At 38.7% G+C, this 19,739-nt stretch overlaps 1 protein-coding gene across 4 annotated transcripts in view; it reads left to right on the plus strand.

Moving 5' to 3' along the window:
• Positions 1-5,515: 5,515 nt before the first annotated feature.
• STAB2 (stabilin 2) overlaps positions 5,516-19,739 on the plus strand; it is a 100,661-nt gene continuing 86,437 nt past the window's right edge. For 2 of the 4 annotated variants that reach the window (XM_032220786.1, XM_032220785.1), the window contains exons 1-8: positions 5,608-5,883; positions 7,616-7,749; positions 9,666-9,781; positions 13,310-13,395; positions 14,055-14,124; positions 17,561-17,656; positions 18,785-18,910; positions 19,510-19,706. In XM_032220786.1, the coding sequence (XP_032076677.1) occupies positions 5,803-5,883; positions 7,616-7,749; positions 9,666-9,781; positions 13,310-13,395; positions 14,055-14,124; positions 17,561-17,656; positions 18,785-18,910; positions 19,510-19,706 (906 nt within the window). In that variant the 5' untranslated portion in view covers positions 5,608-5,802. Of the gene's footprint in view, positions 5,586-5,607; positions 5,884-7,615; positions 7,750-9,665; positions 9,782-13,309; positions 13,396-14,054; positions 14,125-17,560; positions 17,657-18,784; positions 18,911-19,509; positions 19,707-19,739 lie in introns of those variants that run through there. The other 2 variants (XM_032220784.1, XM_032220787.1) reach the window with 2 other exon arrangements.

A 19,739-nucleotide genomic window follows, 5' to 3' on the forward strand; every position in this document is an offset into this window, starting at 1 on the left:
TCAGGGAAAGCCTCCAGAGCCTAGGAAAGGCAAAGACCCCACCCCACCGTGGTGCAGAAAGCTGACTAGGCTACGCCCACCATGTTCACACCCACCCAGCAACCGAGCAGAGACCTGTTGCTGAAGTTTTTGAAGCCCACCCCTGGAGATGTTGTACATTTCAAAGGGGGGGGAGTAGGGTTGTTTTGTTTGTTTTCTTTTTCAGTTCTGATGGTCAAAGAATAATTTTTGTTTGGTTTCATTTTGACCATTTCACAGGAAAGGGAAATGCCTGGTTTCCAGCCCCACCGAGAGATATCCTGGTTGACACAGGATAAGAGGAAATAAATTACTGTGACCCCAAAGTAATGTGAGCTCTGTAACAAGAATAGGGGTGCAAGAAAAACAAGCTATGTATAACACAAGTTCCTAAGCTCCTAGGCTTTGTACAAGTAATCAGGAAATATAAAGCTATTTTTGGGTGTGTATGAAAACATATTTTTCGTTGGTTGCTTAATGAAGTGCTCACAGAAATGGCCCTACTTATCATTCTAATAGAATTGACCGAATGAGGAGCAAAGTCAATATTGGATGATTTTGTTTATGAATGTTGGTGTTACTTGTTTGCTCATGAAGCTCTGCTAGCATTTGGTGGCACAGTTGGGTTTCTGATGATTCACCCTGGTTCAGGCGCATCGGTACTGGTGGTGGCAGGAGGCTCCAACCACCCGCCCAGACGCTTCTGTGCATGTAAGTACAAGCAAACTGGTAGTAAAATAAGTTGAAACCCACCACTGATTTGGGGGCAAAGATATGCATAGTTCACACAGTAAGAGGACAAACATTTTTTCAAACAATGGCAGTTGCCACCATTTGCAGGTATCCAACACCATGTTCCCATTTCTTTGCCAAAAAAATATGACCGGAATCCAAGCAAATTCACTTCCTTCCTCATTTAAGGTGACTTTTACTTCTCTGTAAAACCAGATAATTTCATCATTGTGTAGGTGAATCTGGGATAGGATTCATATTTCGTAAGTGGCCTAAGGACTGAGAAAGCTGCAGAGTTAGAATGGACAGAAAACATCTCCAGAAAGCTGTGGACAACTACACAAATTGGCATATACCTGAAATTTACGTTCAAGGATTCGACGAATTAAGCAGCCACGAGCCATGAATTTCACTGCCTATCACAAGATAGATATCAGGGCTATTTAGTCTCTCTTTTACCATTTTTGATAACCCTGTAGTTAATTAAGTACAGATTCACCTTCCACTGATTCATTGAGACTATACAAACTTCACTATTGCAAAACTCACATCCTGTAGTATCTCAAATCCATACCGCTCATATTTTTGCCTTTCAAGGGTCTCAACTATGCAGATATGCTTGGAAAGGGAGAAACTCCGATCCTACCATCCCTTGCCATCACTCCCGTGATTATATCTTCTTCTTAGCCCACTATATTTCCTCTGATAGAATTTGGAAGGATCCAGCTAATCTATTTTGTCTTGGGAAGGAAACCTCCCAATACAATAAGGCATATTACAGCATTTGGCTTTGCCAATTTTTACTGACAATGAATTGCTAACTTTGCAGTGCCCTAGGTTGCAGTAATTATAGGGGTTTCTTTAAAAAGACTTTCATCGCCTCAAACAGGCACACACACTCACTTTTTAATTCATCGTCCATCCTTCTGATCTTATTCATCTTTTTGCTATGCTTTGAATTTCATTTGAGGGGCTGTATTTTTACAATCTATTCCAGAGCTTTCTGAAACTCCCTCCCTGGACATTATTTCTTAGCAGCTGTTACCAGCCAAGAGATTTGGGCCATCAAAGAAACCTTTCAGAATTGATGCAGCCTTCTGGAGAGCATACATTACCCATCAGTCTTGCAAATTACAGCAATCCAGACAAGAAGCACATTCAGAAGTATTAGTTGTACTTTATTTTAAAATTACATTAATAAAGTCCCCTGTCACCTTTCTTCTTCTTCTTCTTCTTCTTCTTCTTCTTCTTCTTCTTCTTCTTCTTCTTCTTCTTCTTCTTCTTCTTCTTCTTCTTCTTCTTCTTCTTCTTCTTCTTCTTCAGCCATATCCATCATCGGACATTGGCGATCATGTTGGCAATCCTAGTTTTATCAACAGCCGCACGAAAAAGTTCCTGTGCATGCGCGGCAGAGACTTGAAGCAGGAGGCACACGCACCAGGGGTGGGCTCCTCTTGTGGTTGTGCTGCATGCTTGATGCGCGCTTTGCATGCTTGATGCACAGTACAATAAAAATTGTTTTGCGCATGCGCAGAAGCAAAAAACAAGATAGTGGCACCTACTCCGCCACCCGGAGAACCGGTGGGTTTCATCTTGTGTGACATCATTTCAGATACATCCTTTCAGTCTCCTCTTGTGTCCTCAAGACACAAGGACATTTTTTTCCTGAATACCATCACTATGCTAAACAACTAATTCCCATAACACTGTCAAATTATTTACTATATATTACTATTATTCTTCTCATCCTTCCTAGTATCTATCTCTTCCCACTTATGACTATAACCATGTTTCTAGTATGATTTGATTGCTTATTAGTAACCTATGACTATTATTAAATGTTGTACCTTATGATTTGTGATGAATATATCTTTTCTTTTATGTACAACTGAGAGCATATGCACCAAAGACAAATTCCTTGTGTGTCCAGTCACACTTGGCCAATAAAGAATTTATTCTATTCAATTCAATTCTATTTCCAAGGCTAAATATTTTCAGATATTTTCACCTATCTTAATAACATTTCATTTACTGTACACTCTACTTATAATTCCTATTGTATTTCTCTGAACCTATTTCAGTGTGACTGAATTTTTTTACAGTAAACTATCTTCAAATATACTAATTTATTTCCCAGCAAGTAGCATAAGTAGCCAGGGCTTCAGTTTGTACCCTACACTAAACCATGTCTTTTTATGGTAACCGCCTGCACCAGGGAATACACCAGGGCACTTAGGGCAGCAAAAAGATCGCATATAGCCACCCTGGTAGCATCCGCTGAGTCCCGTCCAGCCGCCCTGTTTAGGATAACCCGCTCCCTACTGAACAAAAGGGAGGCGGGGGAACCCTTGCAGGGCAGAGCTGAAGAATATGCCCAATTCTTAGCGGACAAAATTGCTCGGTTTCGGTCGGACTTGGACTCCACCCCTGCAGTTCCAGCCGAGGCGCAAGGGGACCAAGTAGAACAGCTCTGGGTTGAGTTTCAGGACGTTACCCCCGGGGATGTGGACAAGGCCATGAGAGCTGTAAGTACCTCCACCTGCGTCCTGGATCCGTGTCCCTCATGGCTGGTTACTAACTGCAGTGAGGTGACACGAGGCTGGATCCAGGCGGTTGTAACCGCCTCCCTTCGGGAGGGGAACTTCCCCGCCACACTGAAAGCGGCGGTGGTGAGACCCCTCCTGAAGAAACCATCCTTGGATCCAGCTGTTCTTAATAGCTATCGTCCAGTCTCCAACCTTCCATTTCTGGGGAAGGTTGTTGAGAAGGTGGTGGCCTTCCAGCTCCAACGGTCCTTGGAGGAAGCAAACTACCTAGACCCCTTCCAGTCAGGCTTCAGGCCCGGTTACAGCACAGAAACCGCTTTGGTCGCATTGATGGATGATCTCTGGAGAGCCAGAGATGAAGGACGTTCCTCCATCCTGGTCCTCCTTGACCTCTCAGCGGCTTTCGATACCATCGACCATGGTATCCTTCTGCGACGACTGCGGGAGGTGGGAGTGGGAGGCACCGTGCTACGGTGGTTCTCCTCCTACCTCTCGGACAGGTCGCAGTCGGTGTTAGTGGGGGGGCAGAGATCGTCCCCTAGGCCCCTAAATTATGGGGTGCCTCAGGGCTCGGTCTTATCCCCCCTACTATTCAACATCTACATGAAACCGCTGGGAGAGATCATCCGCAGGCACGGGATTAGATACCATCAATATGCGGACGATACTCAATTGTATCTGTCCGCCCCGTGCCAACTCAATGAAGCGGTGGACGTGATGTGCCGGGGCCTTGAGGCCGTTATGGACTGGATGAGGGTTAACAAGCTTGTGCTCAACCCAGAAAAGACCGAGTGGCTGTTGTGTTTCCCTCCCAAAGATTTGGCTACTGTTCCACCACTCAGGCTGGGGGGTCAAATTTTATACCCCTCAGAGAGGGTTCGCAACTTGGGAGTCCTCCTGGATCCACAGCTGTCATTTGACCACCACTTAACGGCTGTGACCAGGGGGGCGTTCGCCCAGGTTCGCCTGGTGCGCCAGTTGCGACCCTACCTGAATCGGGAGGCTCTCACAACAGTCACTCGGGCCCTTGTGACCTCTAGGCTGGAATACTGCAATGTGCTCTACATGGGGCTGCCCTTGAAGAGCATCCGGCGACTTCAGCTAGTGCAGAATGCAGCCGCGCGAGTGATTGCGGGTGCACCCCGATTCACCCGCATTACACCTATCCTCCGCGAGCTGCGCTGGCTACCTGTTGATCTCCGGATGCGCTTCAAGGTGCTATTAATCACCCATAAAGCCCTACATGGCAGTGGATCTGGATACTTGAGAGACCGCCTTCTGCCAATTACATCCCTGCGACCGATAAGATCCCATAGATTAGGCCTCCTCCGCATTCCATCGGCCAGCCAGTGTCGGCTGGCAACTACAAGGAGGAGGGCCTTCTCAGCAGTAGCCCCGACCCTTTGGAACGAGCTCCCCGTGGAGATTCGCACCCTCTCCACCGTCCAGGCCTTCCGCATAGCCTTGAAGAACTGGCTCGCCCGTCAGGCCTGGGGATAGGATAGTTGCCCCTCCCGAATGATGAATGTATGTTGTTTGCTATTTTATTACATGTTGTCCTACTGTCTGTATTCCCCCCCTTCCCAGTTTTTGTGTGAGCCGCCCTGAGTCCCCTCAGGGAAAAGGGCGGCCTACAAATTCTAATAAAATTCTAAAAAATTCTAAATTATTGGATAGCCACAATTGGCAGTAGTTACATTCACTAAACTAATAAGCATGATTTATAAACTGCTGTAGCTGTGTTAATGAAGTCAGAAGCAAATCACACTTTAGTTTAAGGTATGGAACCAGATACTATGTGGTTCTGGCTACTTAATGCAATGCCTACTTAATACAATGAGATTTACTTTTAAAGAAACGAGATTTATGAGATCAGACATACAATTATTACTCTACAAACCAGGTGTTGGTTCAAGCTTTAAAAACCAATCAATAAAGGATCACCAAAAGATGGATCACTGAACAAATTCTGTCTACATTTAACCAAAACATAAATACATTTCTCCCACCTCTGGAAATTTTCTCATCAAGTATTTAGAGCTTCAACCAAGGGCAAATGGTTTGCTGACTGACTTCCATTTAAGACAGATTTGTGGGTGAGACTGTGTCACAGCTACTTTCCCAAACTAATGTCCAGAATGTTATCTCCTGTCAGTGACACTTGGTCATCTGTCCTTGAAACTCTGCTGTCAACAACAGCAGAAACCGGGGAGGGGGAAGTTGGTGGCTGAGAGTTGATAGAGTGAAATAAGACAGGATGCCAGTTAGGAAGTGTTAACTGGGCTTGCTGTAAGCATTTTCCACAATCCATTGCCTTTGGGGTAGCTTTTCCTGTCCAATATCAGGTTTCATGTGGTCTCTATTCTTTGCTCACTACAGGAGAAGAAAAGGGATGTGTGGCTTGAATCGCATTATCTATTGATGTGGAAAAACCGAGCAAAACAGCATCTTGGAATGATCTATTAATGCATTGTTAGAGTCCGTTGACAGCCATTTCTTCTTCATCATGAGGAAGCAATTGCCACTTGCAATACTCCTATCATTTGTAATGACAAATGCCATCAGTCTTGTGGAAAGTACTCAGCAGGTAAGAAGTATTTTATATTGTGGTGATGGCAGAAGCTTATGTGTAAATTCATACATTCTACCCCAAGTAGTCATACAGCAAAGACTTTGGGGTGAATTTTGAGCATGATTCAAAAGTTCAGGCTTGGAATCTCTGGTTGATAAATCAGAAATAAATTATTTAAATCAGTATTTATATTACCATTTCTGCAAACATACTGGCAGTTTAGTTAATTTATAATTTAGTTATTCCTTGGGAATAACAGAATTTACTTCAAATAAAGATGCAAAGGTTGGGCTGTAAACCAAGTTGGATGAGACTGGTTTATGATGTTTTTAGAGAAGTTTGATGCTCAAGAAATTTCTCCTACTGAGATTTGGAGAACTGTTATCTGAGAAAAAAAATGAATTCAATGCAAAAAGCTATTTCCTTTCTCAAGCAAATATTTATTTATTTATTTTATCCCCAGAAATTATATCCTGATCTTATGCCTATCCCAAATTAAAAAATTAAAAAACTAACGGAAAAATTACAAGAAAAAATCAGAAACAGATAAAAAATATTTTCTGTCACTTGACAAAACCTGTGTCTTAGCAAAACGTTCGGTCTGAAGACCTAAGTGGCCTCTTTTAGTTCTATGATTTAAGGAAGGATGTTGTTATATAACAAAATTGTTGCCCCATTTAAGTGTGGCTCAAAGAAAGGAAATAACTTCTGGTAATTTTGTCAGGAAAAGTAGTTTCCCCTATTTAAGGAACATTAATCTTTTTCAGTGGCACGTGAAAAGGTACTTGGGCTCAAACTCAATTGCCATAATGTCCTATTCTAGGGTCTCACCTTGAAGACTGTGAAAATTCCAGTTTATGCAAAACACAAATGAGAACTTGATTTAAGGACTATAATTGTATGATCTGTGGCTGTATTTCTTGGACCAATGCAACATGGCAGTATTAAACTTTAAACCCTAGCTAATTTGAAATTGTGAAATTCATTTGTGTGTTTCTTTAGGCTATTATCATACTCAGCATCAGAGTAGAACTGATTAAGAAGAATGCAGACAGGATCTTTTTTTGAAGTGGTTCAACCTTTCTGGAACAGTTTTCCCCAGAAAAGGCATATGGGCTCTTCTATGCCTCTACTGGTGCATCCATAACAAAAATACAAGACAACATAAATAGCAATAGAGAATAATCCTTGTGCAAGTAATTGGGAAAAAGTAGTTGTACATTTCTATATACGTGGCGTGATTGTGGTTATGTTTAGGAGTCTGACAGCCCATGGGTAAAAGCTGTTTTTAAACCTGTTTCAGAGGTGGGTTCCTACCAGTTCGCACTGGTTCGGTAGAACCAGTTTGTCAAATCTACCGAACTGGTTAGAAGAGGTTCCACCAGTGGACCCAGAAAGCAGTCCACACCTACGGAAGAGGTTCCAAAAAATTTTGAAACCCACCACTGACCTGTTTGTACAGCTGGCTATACTTCGGTGTCTTCTGCCCAATGGTAAAAGTGAAAAGAGACACTGGCCAGGGTGTAAATGGGAGCTTTCTTTACTCCATCCCATACTGGAGCAATGTTATAGACTGTTGCTGCTCTACTATTTTATTTTATTCAGTATTCCTTGTTGTCCTTGAAGTCATCTATAAAATAAAATAGAGCATTGGTGTGTCAAACTGCTATTAAAAGCATCGTTATGCTCTATCAAAAAATGTTTCCTTAATTTCTCTCTCTCTCTCTCTTTCTTACTGTCCTTTAAGGAAAGACAGAGATGTGATGAGGATACAGTGTTTACCACAAAAACTAAATGTGGAGCTTGTTCTGTTAATTATAAAATCCGGTGTCCTGAAGGTTATAGCAAAATGACCAAAGGCTCTGGGAAACGCGGCTGCAGGTAATGCTTAAATTAATCACTGACAGATATTTTCTACTCTGAAAGTTAATTACTTAAAGGGCTATTTTTTGTGGGGGTCAGGTTAAGCTCTGTTTGTTACAGTATTCCTATGGATATATTTGGCAGGATATATTCTATTGACTCCTCTCCCTTACACACATACTGAACATAACCTGCAGATCCTATATTTCTATATTCACGTTTTTGTCTGAAGCATACGGTGAATATATGTGGAGGTGAAGATGGTGGGATGTATCTGGACATTTCTTCTATAGAGAATTCTTCCAAAGAATTCCTCTGGGCATTCAGGAACTCCCATATTTCTAAGCCTCCTAAACACAGAGAGTGGAATTCTACCACACTTGCAACTGTGAGCAGAAATGGGGTGAGAGCTTTTTCAAACTATGCGTTGCTATCGAATCCTAAACAGTTGCACTCTTCTGGTGCTCGTAGCAAAATACTTCCAAACTATTTGAAAGAAAATGAAGAACTGATAATTTGGGTAGCCTGTGGAAGCATCAAGATCTGCATAATGATTTATTGATGCTAATTGAGAGACTAAGCTACAACTGAAAACATTAGTCATGTTCATTAACTGAAAATAGTCCTTGGGAAAATCCCATAAAGAAGTCTGATATACTAAATCATAATTAACTCTCCATCCCATTGTAGGGAAGGATTAAAAGAAAGTGGGTTAGATCTAGATATCTGTGCTAATAAGTGAAGCAACAAAGAGTCTGCTATTCTAAAAAAAATTTAATGTTATGCTACATGTTATGCTACATGTGTAAGTGTGAAAGAAACCAAAAAGAAGGATTGAAGAGAAATCAAATCCTATAATAAATAAATGGAAGTTCAAGTAAGTCTCTCTCTCTCTCTCTCTCTCTCTCTCTCTCTCTCTCTCTCTCTCTCTCTCTCCCTCCCTCCCTCCCTCCCTCCTTCTCTCTCTCTCTCTCTCTCTGTCCAAAGTTCTGTCAACCTTTAATAAACCTTTTGCTGGCATCAGGATTGATGTTGATGTTTTATGGATTTGCTTATAAGTAGAAAATATGATGAAGAGATATCTCTTTGTAATCTTATAGGAAGTGAAGAGTTATTAAATTTGTTTATGCCTGCAATGAAAGTTGGAAGTCACTTCTTCATAATTTTTAATTTATTATATTCTTTCTTTTCATTTTAGAATTTTCTTCCTTTTTTATTTACTTCTGTTTAAGTTTCATTTGTATTATTTTTTACTATTGAAATCAAAATTCTTAATAGAAATTAAAACAGTGAGAATACCGGTGGGGTGGAATAGTTAAAAGACTAGGACTGGAGAGATGCACATCCAGTTCTAGAGTCGGGAACGACTAGCACGTATGTGTGAGGGGAACCTTTACCTTTAAGTGCTGTTAATTACAATAGTAAAAAAAAAATACAAACTAAACTTAGAGAAGAAAAGGAAAAAGAAAAGGAAGAAAAATGCTCTCATCTCCACCATAGTAAACTGAAGTAAACATCAGTTCAGCCACTCGTGCAATAGGAAGGAAGCATCAGTATAATGGTTATTATTTACAGTCCAAGCTTATTGTTTAGTTACTGAAAAATGTTGCAATCCAGGCCCTTCATCTCTTCTGCTGAGAGATCCTAATTTTTTCCTGTAGACATTGGATGGATATTCATCTTTTCTTTTACCGCACACACTTCTTAAATAGCCTAATTTCACCATTTGTCCTGACATAGTCAAATTCTCCCTTGTATATAATGAAGTGGGCAGAAGCATGCACCTCCTGTACAAAACCATTTAACTACTTTTGACAAAATTCATTCCTTATATACAGCAGATATTATCCATACTATTGCTCTTCCATTAAAAGAAAATATTCCCAAAGTGGAAACCAAGAACCTTAACAAAAGTCTACATCTTTGTCCTATAGATACCAGTATGAAACCCACTCTTTAACTCTTTCTTTCAATGGTTGTCAGCATACCTGTATGCGAACGTTGAAGCAGCCACAATGTTGCTCAGGATACTGGGGACAAGACTGCCTAGGTAAAAATATTCATCCTTGTGATATCTTATAATGGTTGGTTTTTTCCCTTGCTTTCATAAATCAATTCCTGTGTTTTATCTTTTAGTGCTTTATGCATTAGTTAACAGGGACATTCACGATGTCTCAGAAAAGATTTTGCAAAGAATCGTGCAAAGTACTTTTTAAGGGAGGGGTAGATCTTTCCTATAAGGGTTGGGCAGTCTGTTGTGGTAGAATCTTGGGAAACTGTGGGTCAAAATATTCATGAACTGCATGATATTTTAGGTTATAATGTTCCTAAACGGTTTCTAACACTAGCAATATTCTTAGCCCTAACCTAACAGCTCTGTTTAAACATCCTGAGATTCCTAGTTCATTAATTTAAATTAAATTTAAAAAATGCAGCTCTTTGCAATACATTTATACATATAGTCAAACACCAGTTTGACACCGGTATTTCTGGTATTTTATTCATAAAGTAATGGTTATACAGGGGTCCCCAAACTTGGCAACTTTAATGTGGACTTCTCGGAATTCCCCATGCTGACTGGAGAATTCTGGGAGTTGGAGTCCACAAATCTTACAGTTGCTAAGTTTGGAGACCCCTGGATTATACCATGCTAAGTGAAAAAGGAGATAGGATTCCTATCCCTTCCTCAGCAGATGGCACCATGGCAGGCAACTGGACAGTGGCCAACCGAGGGATTGACCTCCCCAGCGGTTCCAGTCCTCCCTGCAACGCCCCAAAAGGTTCTTGCCCAACCTTCCTACGGAGAACAATCGTCCCAGTCAAGCAGGGAATTAGTCTGGATTCATTATGTAAACATAAGAGGGCAAGGTCTGACCTCCCCCTCCAAATGCCTTTGAGCCTTATCTAGTCTTTCCCAGGTGATGGCTGAATCTCTGAGGGGATTCCTGTAAAATAAGTATAGGACAATAAAGTAGCTAGCTTGAATTCCTCAAGTGTGGGTCTGGTTGTTTGCACCTCATTACTTCACAACATACTTTACCCCTAATAATTGAGGGGCTATGAAATATACTTAGAAGCCAACTTTGCATTTCTCTATGTTGCATGTCTGACTATATTGAAGAGCTCAGCAACATAGCAGAGCCTTAAGTCCATGCTTACTGTTTTCAAGAAAAATTCATGGTTCTATAGGAAGGATGGCATTCCATCATTATTGTACGTTAGTGCAGATAGAAAATGTTTGGTTTGGACTTTCCCCTGAGATTTGAGGAGAAGTCCCCTTTTTTAAAAGTTATATGCCAGAGGTAGGGTTCCATCACCTTTTCCATGCGTTTTTTGTCTTCCAATGCTGAAAACTATGATGTTAGGTTTTAGCAATAAGGGTTAGATTATAAAAAAGTGGATTAGGAACTTTGGGCAAGTAAAGACCACAAGTCGCCTTTGAGTGAATTAAAGGGGAAAAATGTAACAAAAATAAACTTTCTAAAGATTTATATTTTATATTAATCCCTCTTGTTCATAGTTCAGAACTTCTACCATGTATTCATGGGCTACTTGGAAGCAAATGTTGCTGCATTCAGTGGAATTAATTCCATGTAGGATACCCATTTTCACACTTACATCAGCATGCATAGGCTTCTGTTCTTACCATTACAGAGAAAAGTCTAGCATTCTGTGAAACACAAAGAAAAAAAGGAAATCCTTTGTTTTCCAAGAAACAATTGTAGAACAATGGGGCAATAACACAAAAATACAAACTGATAAAGAATTGCTTCTGGTGCAGCTTCCAAACAAGAGACAACAAGGAAATGGAAAATGACTGTCAGCAGTTCTTTGAAAACCATTTTTTTTTCAATGATTTGATTTCATTATTCCAGTTGCAATTTAAATTTGATTTTCAGACAGAAGAATACTTGATCATTTTGTTGAATCAAATTAGTTCAAATTAGTTCTCAAAGAACTAAGAAGGGTTAAATCCTATTACTTCAGGGGTGTTAAATTCAAGGTTCTGTGAGTTGTATCCAGCTGGGGTGCTTAGATCTGGCCAATGGGGCCACCCAGAAAAAAGTGAAGGACCGGGCTGCATGGAGCCCTCCCAAACTCTATTTTTGCTGGCAGAGTGTTGCAGCCGAAAACAATGCTTGGGAGCCCATTTTCACTGGCAGAGTGTTCAGGCCATCAGTGTCGTCCCCAATACGAGTGATGTCAAGGTGGCCAAACCACCCCTGCCCCCAGAGGTCAAACACAACCCTGATGCAGCCCTCAATGAAATCAAGTTTGTCACCCCTGTATTAGTTGATCTTAATCTTTTAGCAGCTTTTGTCTCATTAGCCCCAGCATCCTTTCAAACAGTTCTTCTTTTATTTGTTTCTGAGTACAGTTTAAAGTCTTGGTTTCACCTTTAATGACTTAAACATTTTAGTTTAGATCCATATCTGAGGAACTGGCATTCTTTAACCAACATAGGCCACACCATCAACAACCTATTAAGATATTATACTATAAAAAAGAGCTTTTCGGTTAAGATCATTTCTGTCGGAACTTCTTAGATTTTCTGAAGTCAGAGCCTACAGAGGATTGAAAATGTGTTTCCTTTGCTTTTAATTTCAAATCCAAATTCCATAATTAAATATCTTCTTTGTCAACTAAGTTTTTATTTTGGTTTATTTTAATTGGTCTGCCCTTAAAATTGCTTAAATTTCAGCAAAGGAATTGTACATTTTGCACTAAGTCTAAAAGAAACTAAGAAAGACATTAAATACACCATATTACACAAGCTTTTAAATTTCAGGTCCTAATCTATGATTTTAAATCCCTATTGGTTAGACTATAATCTTAAAACTATATAATCTATATTTTAAGTATATAAATGGCATACATGCTGATCAGTCTCAATGGAATTTAATTCTGAATACAAATTTATAGTTGGTTTTGAGAGAATAACATATACCATGTCAGATTATTATTTGTTTCATTACTTTATGCTTGTTTGGATAAAATCATCTAGATGGAGACTAGGGATCAGCTCCAAAATATGGATCAAGTCTCAGGGTTGGATGAAATGGGATTATGGGATTAAGCAACAGTCAGATCGTAATGGCTTTTGTAGACTAAAGAACAAGAGCTAGTTGTCTATTAATCTAAAACTACACCTTGCTAAAATAATCCTGCTGTGATAGATGGCAAATTAAAAAGAATTTAGCCAAGCTAGTGATATGGTTAATAGCAATAGCAATAGCAGTAGACTTATATACCGCTTCATAGGGCTTTCAGCCCTCTCTAAGCGGTTTACAGAGAGTCAGCATATTGCCCCCAACAATCCGGGTCCTCATTTTACCCACCTCAGAAGGATGGAAGGCTGAGTCAACCCTGAGCCGGTGAGATTTGAACCGCTGAACTGCTGATCTAGCAGTAGCCTGCAGTGCTGCATTTAACCACTGCGCCACCTCGGCTCTTAACTAGCAAGCACTGTTCCTCTACAGAAATTGCTTTCAAAATTACAATTCAACAACTATGACTGGTTCACTGCCTAGATTCTAAGTCTAATAATTAACAAATCTTGTTTTCTGATCATTTTCAGAATGTCCAGGTGGACCATTATCACCGTGCAGTAACAGAGGACATTGTTTTCAAGGAATTTGGGGGAATGGAACCTGTACTTGCCAGGTATGAGTTTTTTTCGTAATTATTTAACATTAAAAAAAACCTTGAGGGCCTATTTAAGATGATTTTAAAGGCATGTACTAACCATATCTCTTCTACTAACATAAAAATCCAGATTTTATCCTGTTTTAAAAGAGTTGACCAAAGAACAGAGAATATACATAATATAAAATGTGAATTTGACTCAAAATGCTTTTGCCAATTTATATCTGACACAAGTTATGAAGATGTTATGTTGTAGGTCCTACTTCAGTTTGCCTCTTAGAGAAACATGATGAATAATTTGTTCCTATATTTATTGCGTAGGTTACATTTACCCAGACTTGTATAGGCCATCTAGTTTTAATTTCACCATGAAACACTTCTCAAGGACAATTCCAAACCATCTTGACTGTTTTGACACATAACTAGGGAAAATTGAAATAATAAGTTAGGATGAATTCATTAACACCTGTCAGAGACTCAAAATCATTTGCTTTTGCTTCAACTCTGTTTCCTACAAATCTTTGCACCCAAAGATACAATGACTATGAAAACCAGAATTCCAACTTACCAGGATATATATAATAAGTGTGTATAAGCTGACTGCCAACCTAGTTCCTGGGTGAAAATAAATCAAAATTGGCTTTTCTTAATGTAAATTAATTTCTTAATTTTTGCAGAAAGCATTTGCTGGAACTGCCTGTGAAAAGTGTGCAGAAGACAATGTTTTTGGACCTAATTGTACTTCAGGTATAGTGTGAGCTTCCTTTTAAAAAGTGAATATCATAAAATCACATGAAAATGGTATGAATGCTCCCACACAGAAGATTGCATAATATCTTGTGTGGCAGTACAAAAATGGAACATTCCAAAGTAAGTTGATATATCTTATCTAGTCACGGCTTTCAAATATTTCTTATGAGATATAACACTTTAATTTAGCAAAATCTTTCTACAAGTTAACTTTTGATATACATGAGAGTTTCCTTCTGGCCTAACAAAATCATGATAATGTGGCTTGGAAAATGAACAAAGCTATGCCCACCATTTTGCACGTGCAAGATTTTTTTAAAAAAAAAACCTATAAAAATCCTTCTTCAAGGAGAATTGTGCAATAAAAATCCAAATGAACAAAACATCTTACCACTGTGATATCACACAGCTCCCCAACATGTATATGGAAAACCACAGGTACTGAAGCCAAGAATAAGAACAACTACTTATAATCCCACACAGCTGAGAATTTGTGACAGCTGAGTAGAAGAATATTCATGAAATTAACTTTGGCTTCTTTCTTACAACCAGGAATTCCTCAGAAGTACATCTAAAACCACAAATTTCCCCTAAACTGATCCTTAGATCAGCTACAATTTCATCTACCATACATAAGCTCCATGTACATTACATTTGGGGTTAATATTGTCTTGCAACAGATGTACTAAAAAGATAGATCATCATCAGTAGATTTCTGGCTGATTTGAACTAGATCAGCAAGGATTCTAGTTCCTCAAAATCTAACTAATATTATTTATTACATAGCTGTATGATTTCCTATTAAAAGAAATCTCAAGGTGACTTATTATTAAATAGAGCACTTACAATTAAAAATGAGTTAAATTTATGAATTAAAAAATTTAATAAAACATACTTTAAGACATTTCATTAAAAATGCAGTGTTGTACAGTATAAAATAAAATCAGTCAGACAAGAATCAATGAAACAGAAAATTGCAGAAACAATTAAAATCTTTAAAATGGCAACAGATAAATATGTATATTAATGGATCATTTACAATATCTGTCTGAAATAGTGATTTATGTTCACATTCCTTATTCTATAGTCTCTATAGTTGGAAACCTCAAGTTAATTTACTGCTTAACTAAACAAAAATGCAAAGCATTGTCCTTGCTATCTTTTGTATGTAATGTTTATGCCCTACCACTGAACTACAGCCCTTCCTTCCCATTCAGTTCTTTCTCTAACCATAGAGAAAAGACTTCCAACAATTGACCACTGTAGTTCTGTACATAACCAACTTTTTTTTTGAGATGCTTTGATAGAGCAATGTTTCCTGTAGATAGCTTCTGCTCTATATGTTGAAGGAAACAGCAGTAATTGGTATATTAAGTTAGTGGCTGAGGATGTGCTGAGAATGGACTAAAAACATTTCCTACAGATATTTCCTAGGCAATACTATAGTTTAACTTTACAGTTATATACTTCTAACAAGCATATGAGAAGTATGGAGACCAAGAGTCAACAGAATTCCCAGGCAGCAAACAGTCAGAAATCCCATCCTAAAGATAATTCTGGGACTTATCTCAAATAATCTGGGAAGACCACGGGGATGCATCCTGCATAAGATCCAGTTTTGTCAGTGCCATTAAAAGGAAGGAGATTCTGATGAAATATAGTAAGGAGGTTGATCACTAGGAGGAAGGGAGGGGATGCATTCCAGAGGAGGAGTAGCAGAGGTGGTATGCTGCCGGTTCACACTGATTTGGGCAAACTGGTAGTGGCAGTGGTGTGAGGCTCCACCCACACACCCTGACATCATCAAGGACCTTCTGCGCATGCTCCCGCTACTGAACAAGTACTGAAGAAAATAGAATACCATCTCTGAGTAGAAGGAAACTTAGCTTGGAAATATAATATATGAAAGAAGGAGGGTGAAGACAGTTCCTCCCTAATAGTTCATAGAGTATATTGTAGTTACAGATACTGTGTTAGAATCTTTACTCTGGCAAGATTTCATCTATAGGTGTAAAATAACTTGCAAGAATTGCCACATGTCATTCTAGTTTTGGGCCTGAAAGGTGTGTAGCCCTCCAAGGGCAACGTTTTATTACAATCAGAAATTAGAACTTATGCAAAATAAGTATACATAAGAAAAGTACAGTGACATGATTCTTCTTATTGCATACAATGTATCCTAATTGCCCCAAAAATCCTAGAATCCTTTACAGTTATATAAGCAATTTCTGTAAGTACTGTATATAGATATTTTCCCCCTAACAACCCCAACTACAGCTTGTTGTGTATTTATTTATCATTGAAATTTCTAAGACTCTCCAACAATTATAGGGATTTAAAGAGTTACAAAGGTAAAAATATATGATACACTAAAATCAATTGATAAGGTAAAGGTAAAGCTTCCCCCACACATGCTTGCTAGTCATTTCCAGCTCTAGGAGCAGTGCTCATCTCCATGTCAAAGCTGAAGAGCCAGCGCTGCCCAAAGACATCTCCGTGGTCATGTGGCCAGCAGGACTAAATGCCGAAGGTGCACGGAATGCTATTTCCCTATTTTTCTACTTGCATTTTTTGCGTGCTTTCAAACTGCTAGGTTGGCAAAGTTGGGACAAGTAACAAGAGCTTACTCTGGTGCTAGGGATTCGAACTGTTGAACTGCCAACCTTCTGATCGACAAGCTTAGCATCTTAGCCACTGAGCCCCTGCGTCCCTTCAAAATCAATTGATAAACATACACTAATTGATAAACATACACTAAAATCAATTGATAATTGATATAATACACTAAAATCAAATGACAATCATTTGTCATGCTTGGAGGATGGGAATTGCAACAATTAAAGAATATAGGTTTAGAAATGCTTTGATGCAAAGCAGCCCTTATGAATCTTACAAGCTTGTTATGATGGGCCTTCTTGAAACCTGTGAATGAGTGATGGACAATCTTTGAGATGTTGACTGCTTAAAAAGGTCTGGAGGGGTTGGAATAAAAGATAAATACAGTAATTATGTCACAGAAGCAAGTGCGGTGGAAAAGAGGTGGGTCTTTTGCAGTTTGAGCTACACTAAGCTTGTCTGAAAGTTGAACACAGCTTAATTAAATAGATGAAATAAATAAAAAGGTGAATTTCTTTAGAATTTAGCAAATTGCCATCAATATTTAACCTGTGTAAGGAGGCTTAGGATAAAATAAAGTAAGAGCTTAGGATCAGATGAGGCCCAGGAGCTGCCTTCCTTTTCTTTAAGCTATCAATAAATTCAAGTAAAGCTTAGGCAAAAGAAAGGTTTGTTCATATATCCATATGGATTATTTTAATAGACTTCAGGGAAGATCATACCTCACAGGTTCAAGTATCTCCCAACCTCAATAGTTGTAGGACAAAATGTACAGCTCAAATATTGCAGACTCCAATCAAGGCTTCCTTCCTCTTAGTATGCAGCTGCATTCATGGAACATGCAACAATGGGCTAACTGGTGATGGACAATGCATGTGTATGTCTGGATACAAAGGTCTTCATTGTGATCAACGTAAGTAGCACATTTTGGGGCATGGGCACATATTTTATTCATGGCAGCTAATGAGACGCATGTTAATGAACTCATCATATAGTTAGAAGCCATTCAAAAATGATGAATGTGCCATGAACTGTTGAAAGGAAATCCCTTTCTAAAAACTCTGTTCAGAGCTCTAGCTTTCTACATACAACATCCGGTGCTAGAACAACTGTAGAAGCAAAGTGATTAGGTTCAAAGATAAAGTGTTGCTAATGCATTTTATCCCATGTAACAGGATTAGGACTTGTGTTTCTACTAACCGGTCAGAAAAAGACTTTTTCCTGTGATTAACTTGGATAAAAATCATCATTTGTCTTATGTCCTGGTTATTCGCATGCCCTTTCCTAATATCTTTTCTACTTCTCCATCTCCACACTCCCATTCCTTCCTTTGAAAATACTATTTTATTTTTTACTTTTAGATAGCATGAGGTATGCATAGTATTCATATACATAAGCAAACTCTGGAAATGTTAGCACATATTTTCAGACCATAAGCAACATATTCATCTCATAAAAACTGTGCATCTAAGAACTAATGAATAAGTGAAATAATAACAGAATTAAAATTATTACGCAAGCTTCTTCTTAGGAATACATTATATTTTTAGCTTTTTCCTTTTTCCTTATCTATTAAGTGACCATAATTGTTATTTGCCATCTTGTATCTTGAGTTCTGCTCCAAGGATATAAATATATGGCTTGGTCTGTCAGAGTAACATATGATGCTACACTAATTTCTTGGTTCAACAAGCACTGATGTGTTTGAACTACAATTCACTGGCTTTAAAAAAAGAATTTTGGGGATAGCAGTTACTAGTAATTGCTATCCCCAAAATTCCTTTTTAAAACCAGTGAATTGTAGTTATTACTACTTTTGTAATAGTTGCAGTAGTAGACCAAGTTAGAGAAATCTAATTTGAGAATGACTTGTATTTTTGTGCTTTTTCTCTTACCAACAAATACAGTCAGGTTTTTGAAAAGGTAGTCTTTAATGCTGAAGTTGTTATACATTTAACACTTGAAGAGATATGTTAGTTTGCTTAGCCGTGTAGTTTAGCATAACAATCTTGGTCTATTGTATTTTCTTTATTCCCTCCAGCAATACCAGAATGTGAAGCCTTACAGTGCCCAGAAAATTCCAGATGTTCCGTATCAAGTGTGGACAAAAGTCAACTGGAATGCAAGTGCCTTCCCAATTATGAAGGTGATGGCAAACAGTGTAAACGTAAGTAGCAGTCAACCCAAAATAGCACTTTATTTTAGTTGTAACTAGTTTAGGGGCTAGTTTAATATCAGTACTAAGAATAAAGATTATCAAACTCCCAACAATGCAAAGTGTTTAATGAGACTTCATTCATTCATATACTTACTTACTTATTTATTCATTCATTCATTCATTCATTCATTCATTCATTTATTCATTCATTCAATACTTTACCCATTACAATTGAGAGATGTTCCATCACCAAAACGTGAATGTTAGTGGCAAGGAAGACTAGTCATATCACTAGGCAGACTAGGAATATTTTCTTGTCATTTAGCTCAGCCATAAACAGACCCAAGGCCAGCTCTGGTGGCAAAGGTGGCCTTTCCCCTCCACTATCAATGAATCCAACACATATTTGTTTCACTGGATTTCAAATCAAGTGCCAAATCTGATAAAGTATAATTTAATCCTGGTACAATAGTACTGACTGATGGTATTTAATCAAATAAAAAAATGAGCATAGTAGTGAACATTTTGCTTAGCCGTGTAGTTTAGCATAACAATCTTGGTGTGAACACTTATTTTGCTGTCTTTGTATCATTATTTCCTCTCCAAAGCTATCAATCCATGCTCCAAAATGGTTTGTGATCCTCATGCTGATTGCCTATATCTTGGACCCAATCATCATAACTGTACGTGCCAATATGGATATGAAGGCGATGGCCAAGTATGCGTACCAATAAATCCTTGCCAAAAAAACTTTGGTAACTGCCCTATAAGTTCCACCGTCTGTAAATATGATGGACCTGGAAAGGTAAGTGTACATGTGGAATAGGCCATGTTCTGC

Source organism: Thamnophis elegans, chromosome 7, assembly GCF_009769535.1.
Source record: "Thamnophis elegans isolate rThaEle1 chromosome 7, rThaEle1.pri, whole genome shotgun sequence".
NCBI lineage: Eukaryota > Metazoa > Chordata > Lepidosauria > Squamata > Colubridae > Thamnophis > Thamnophis elegans.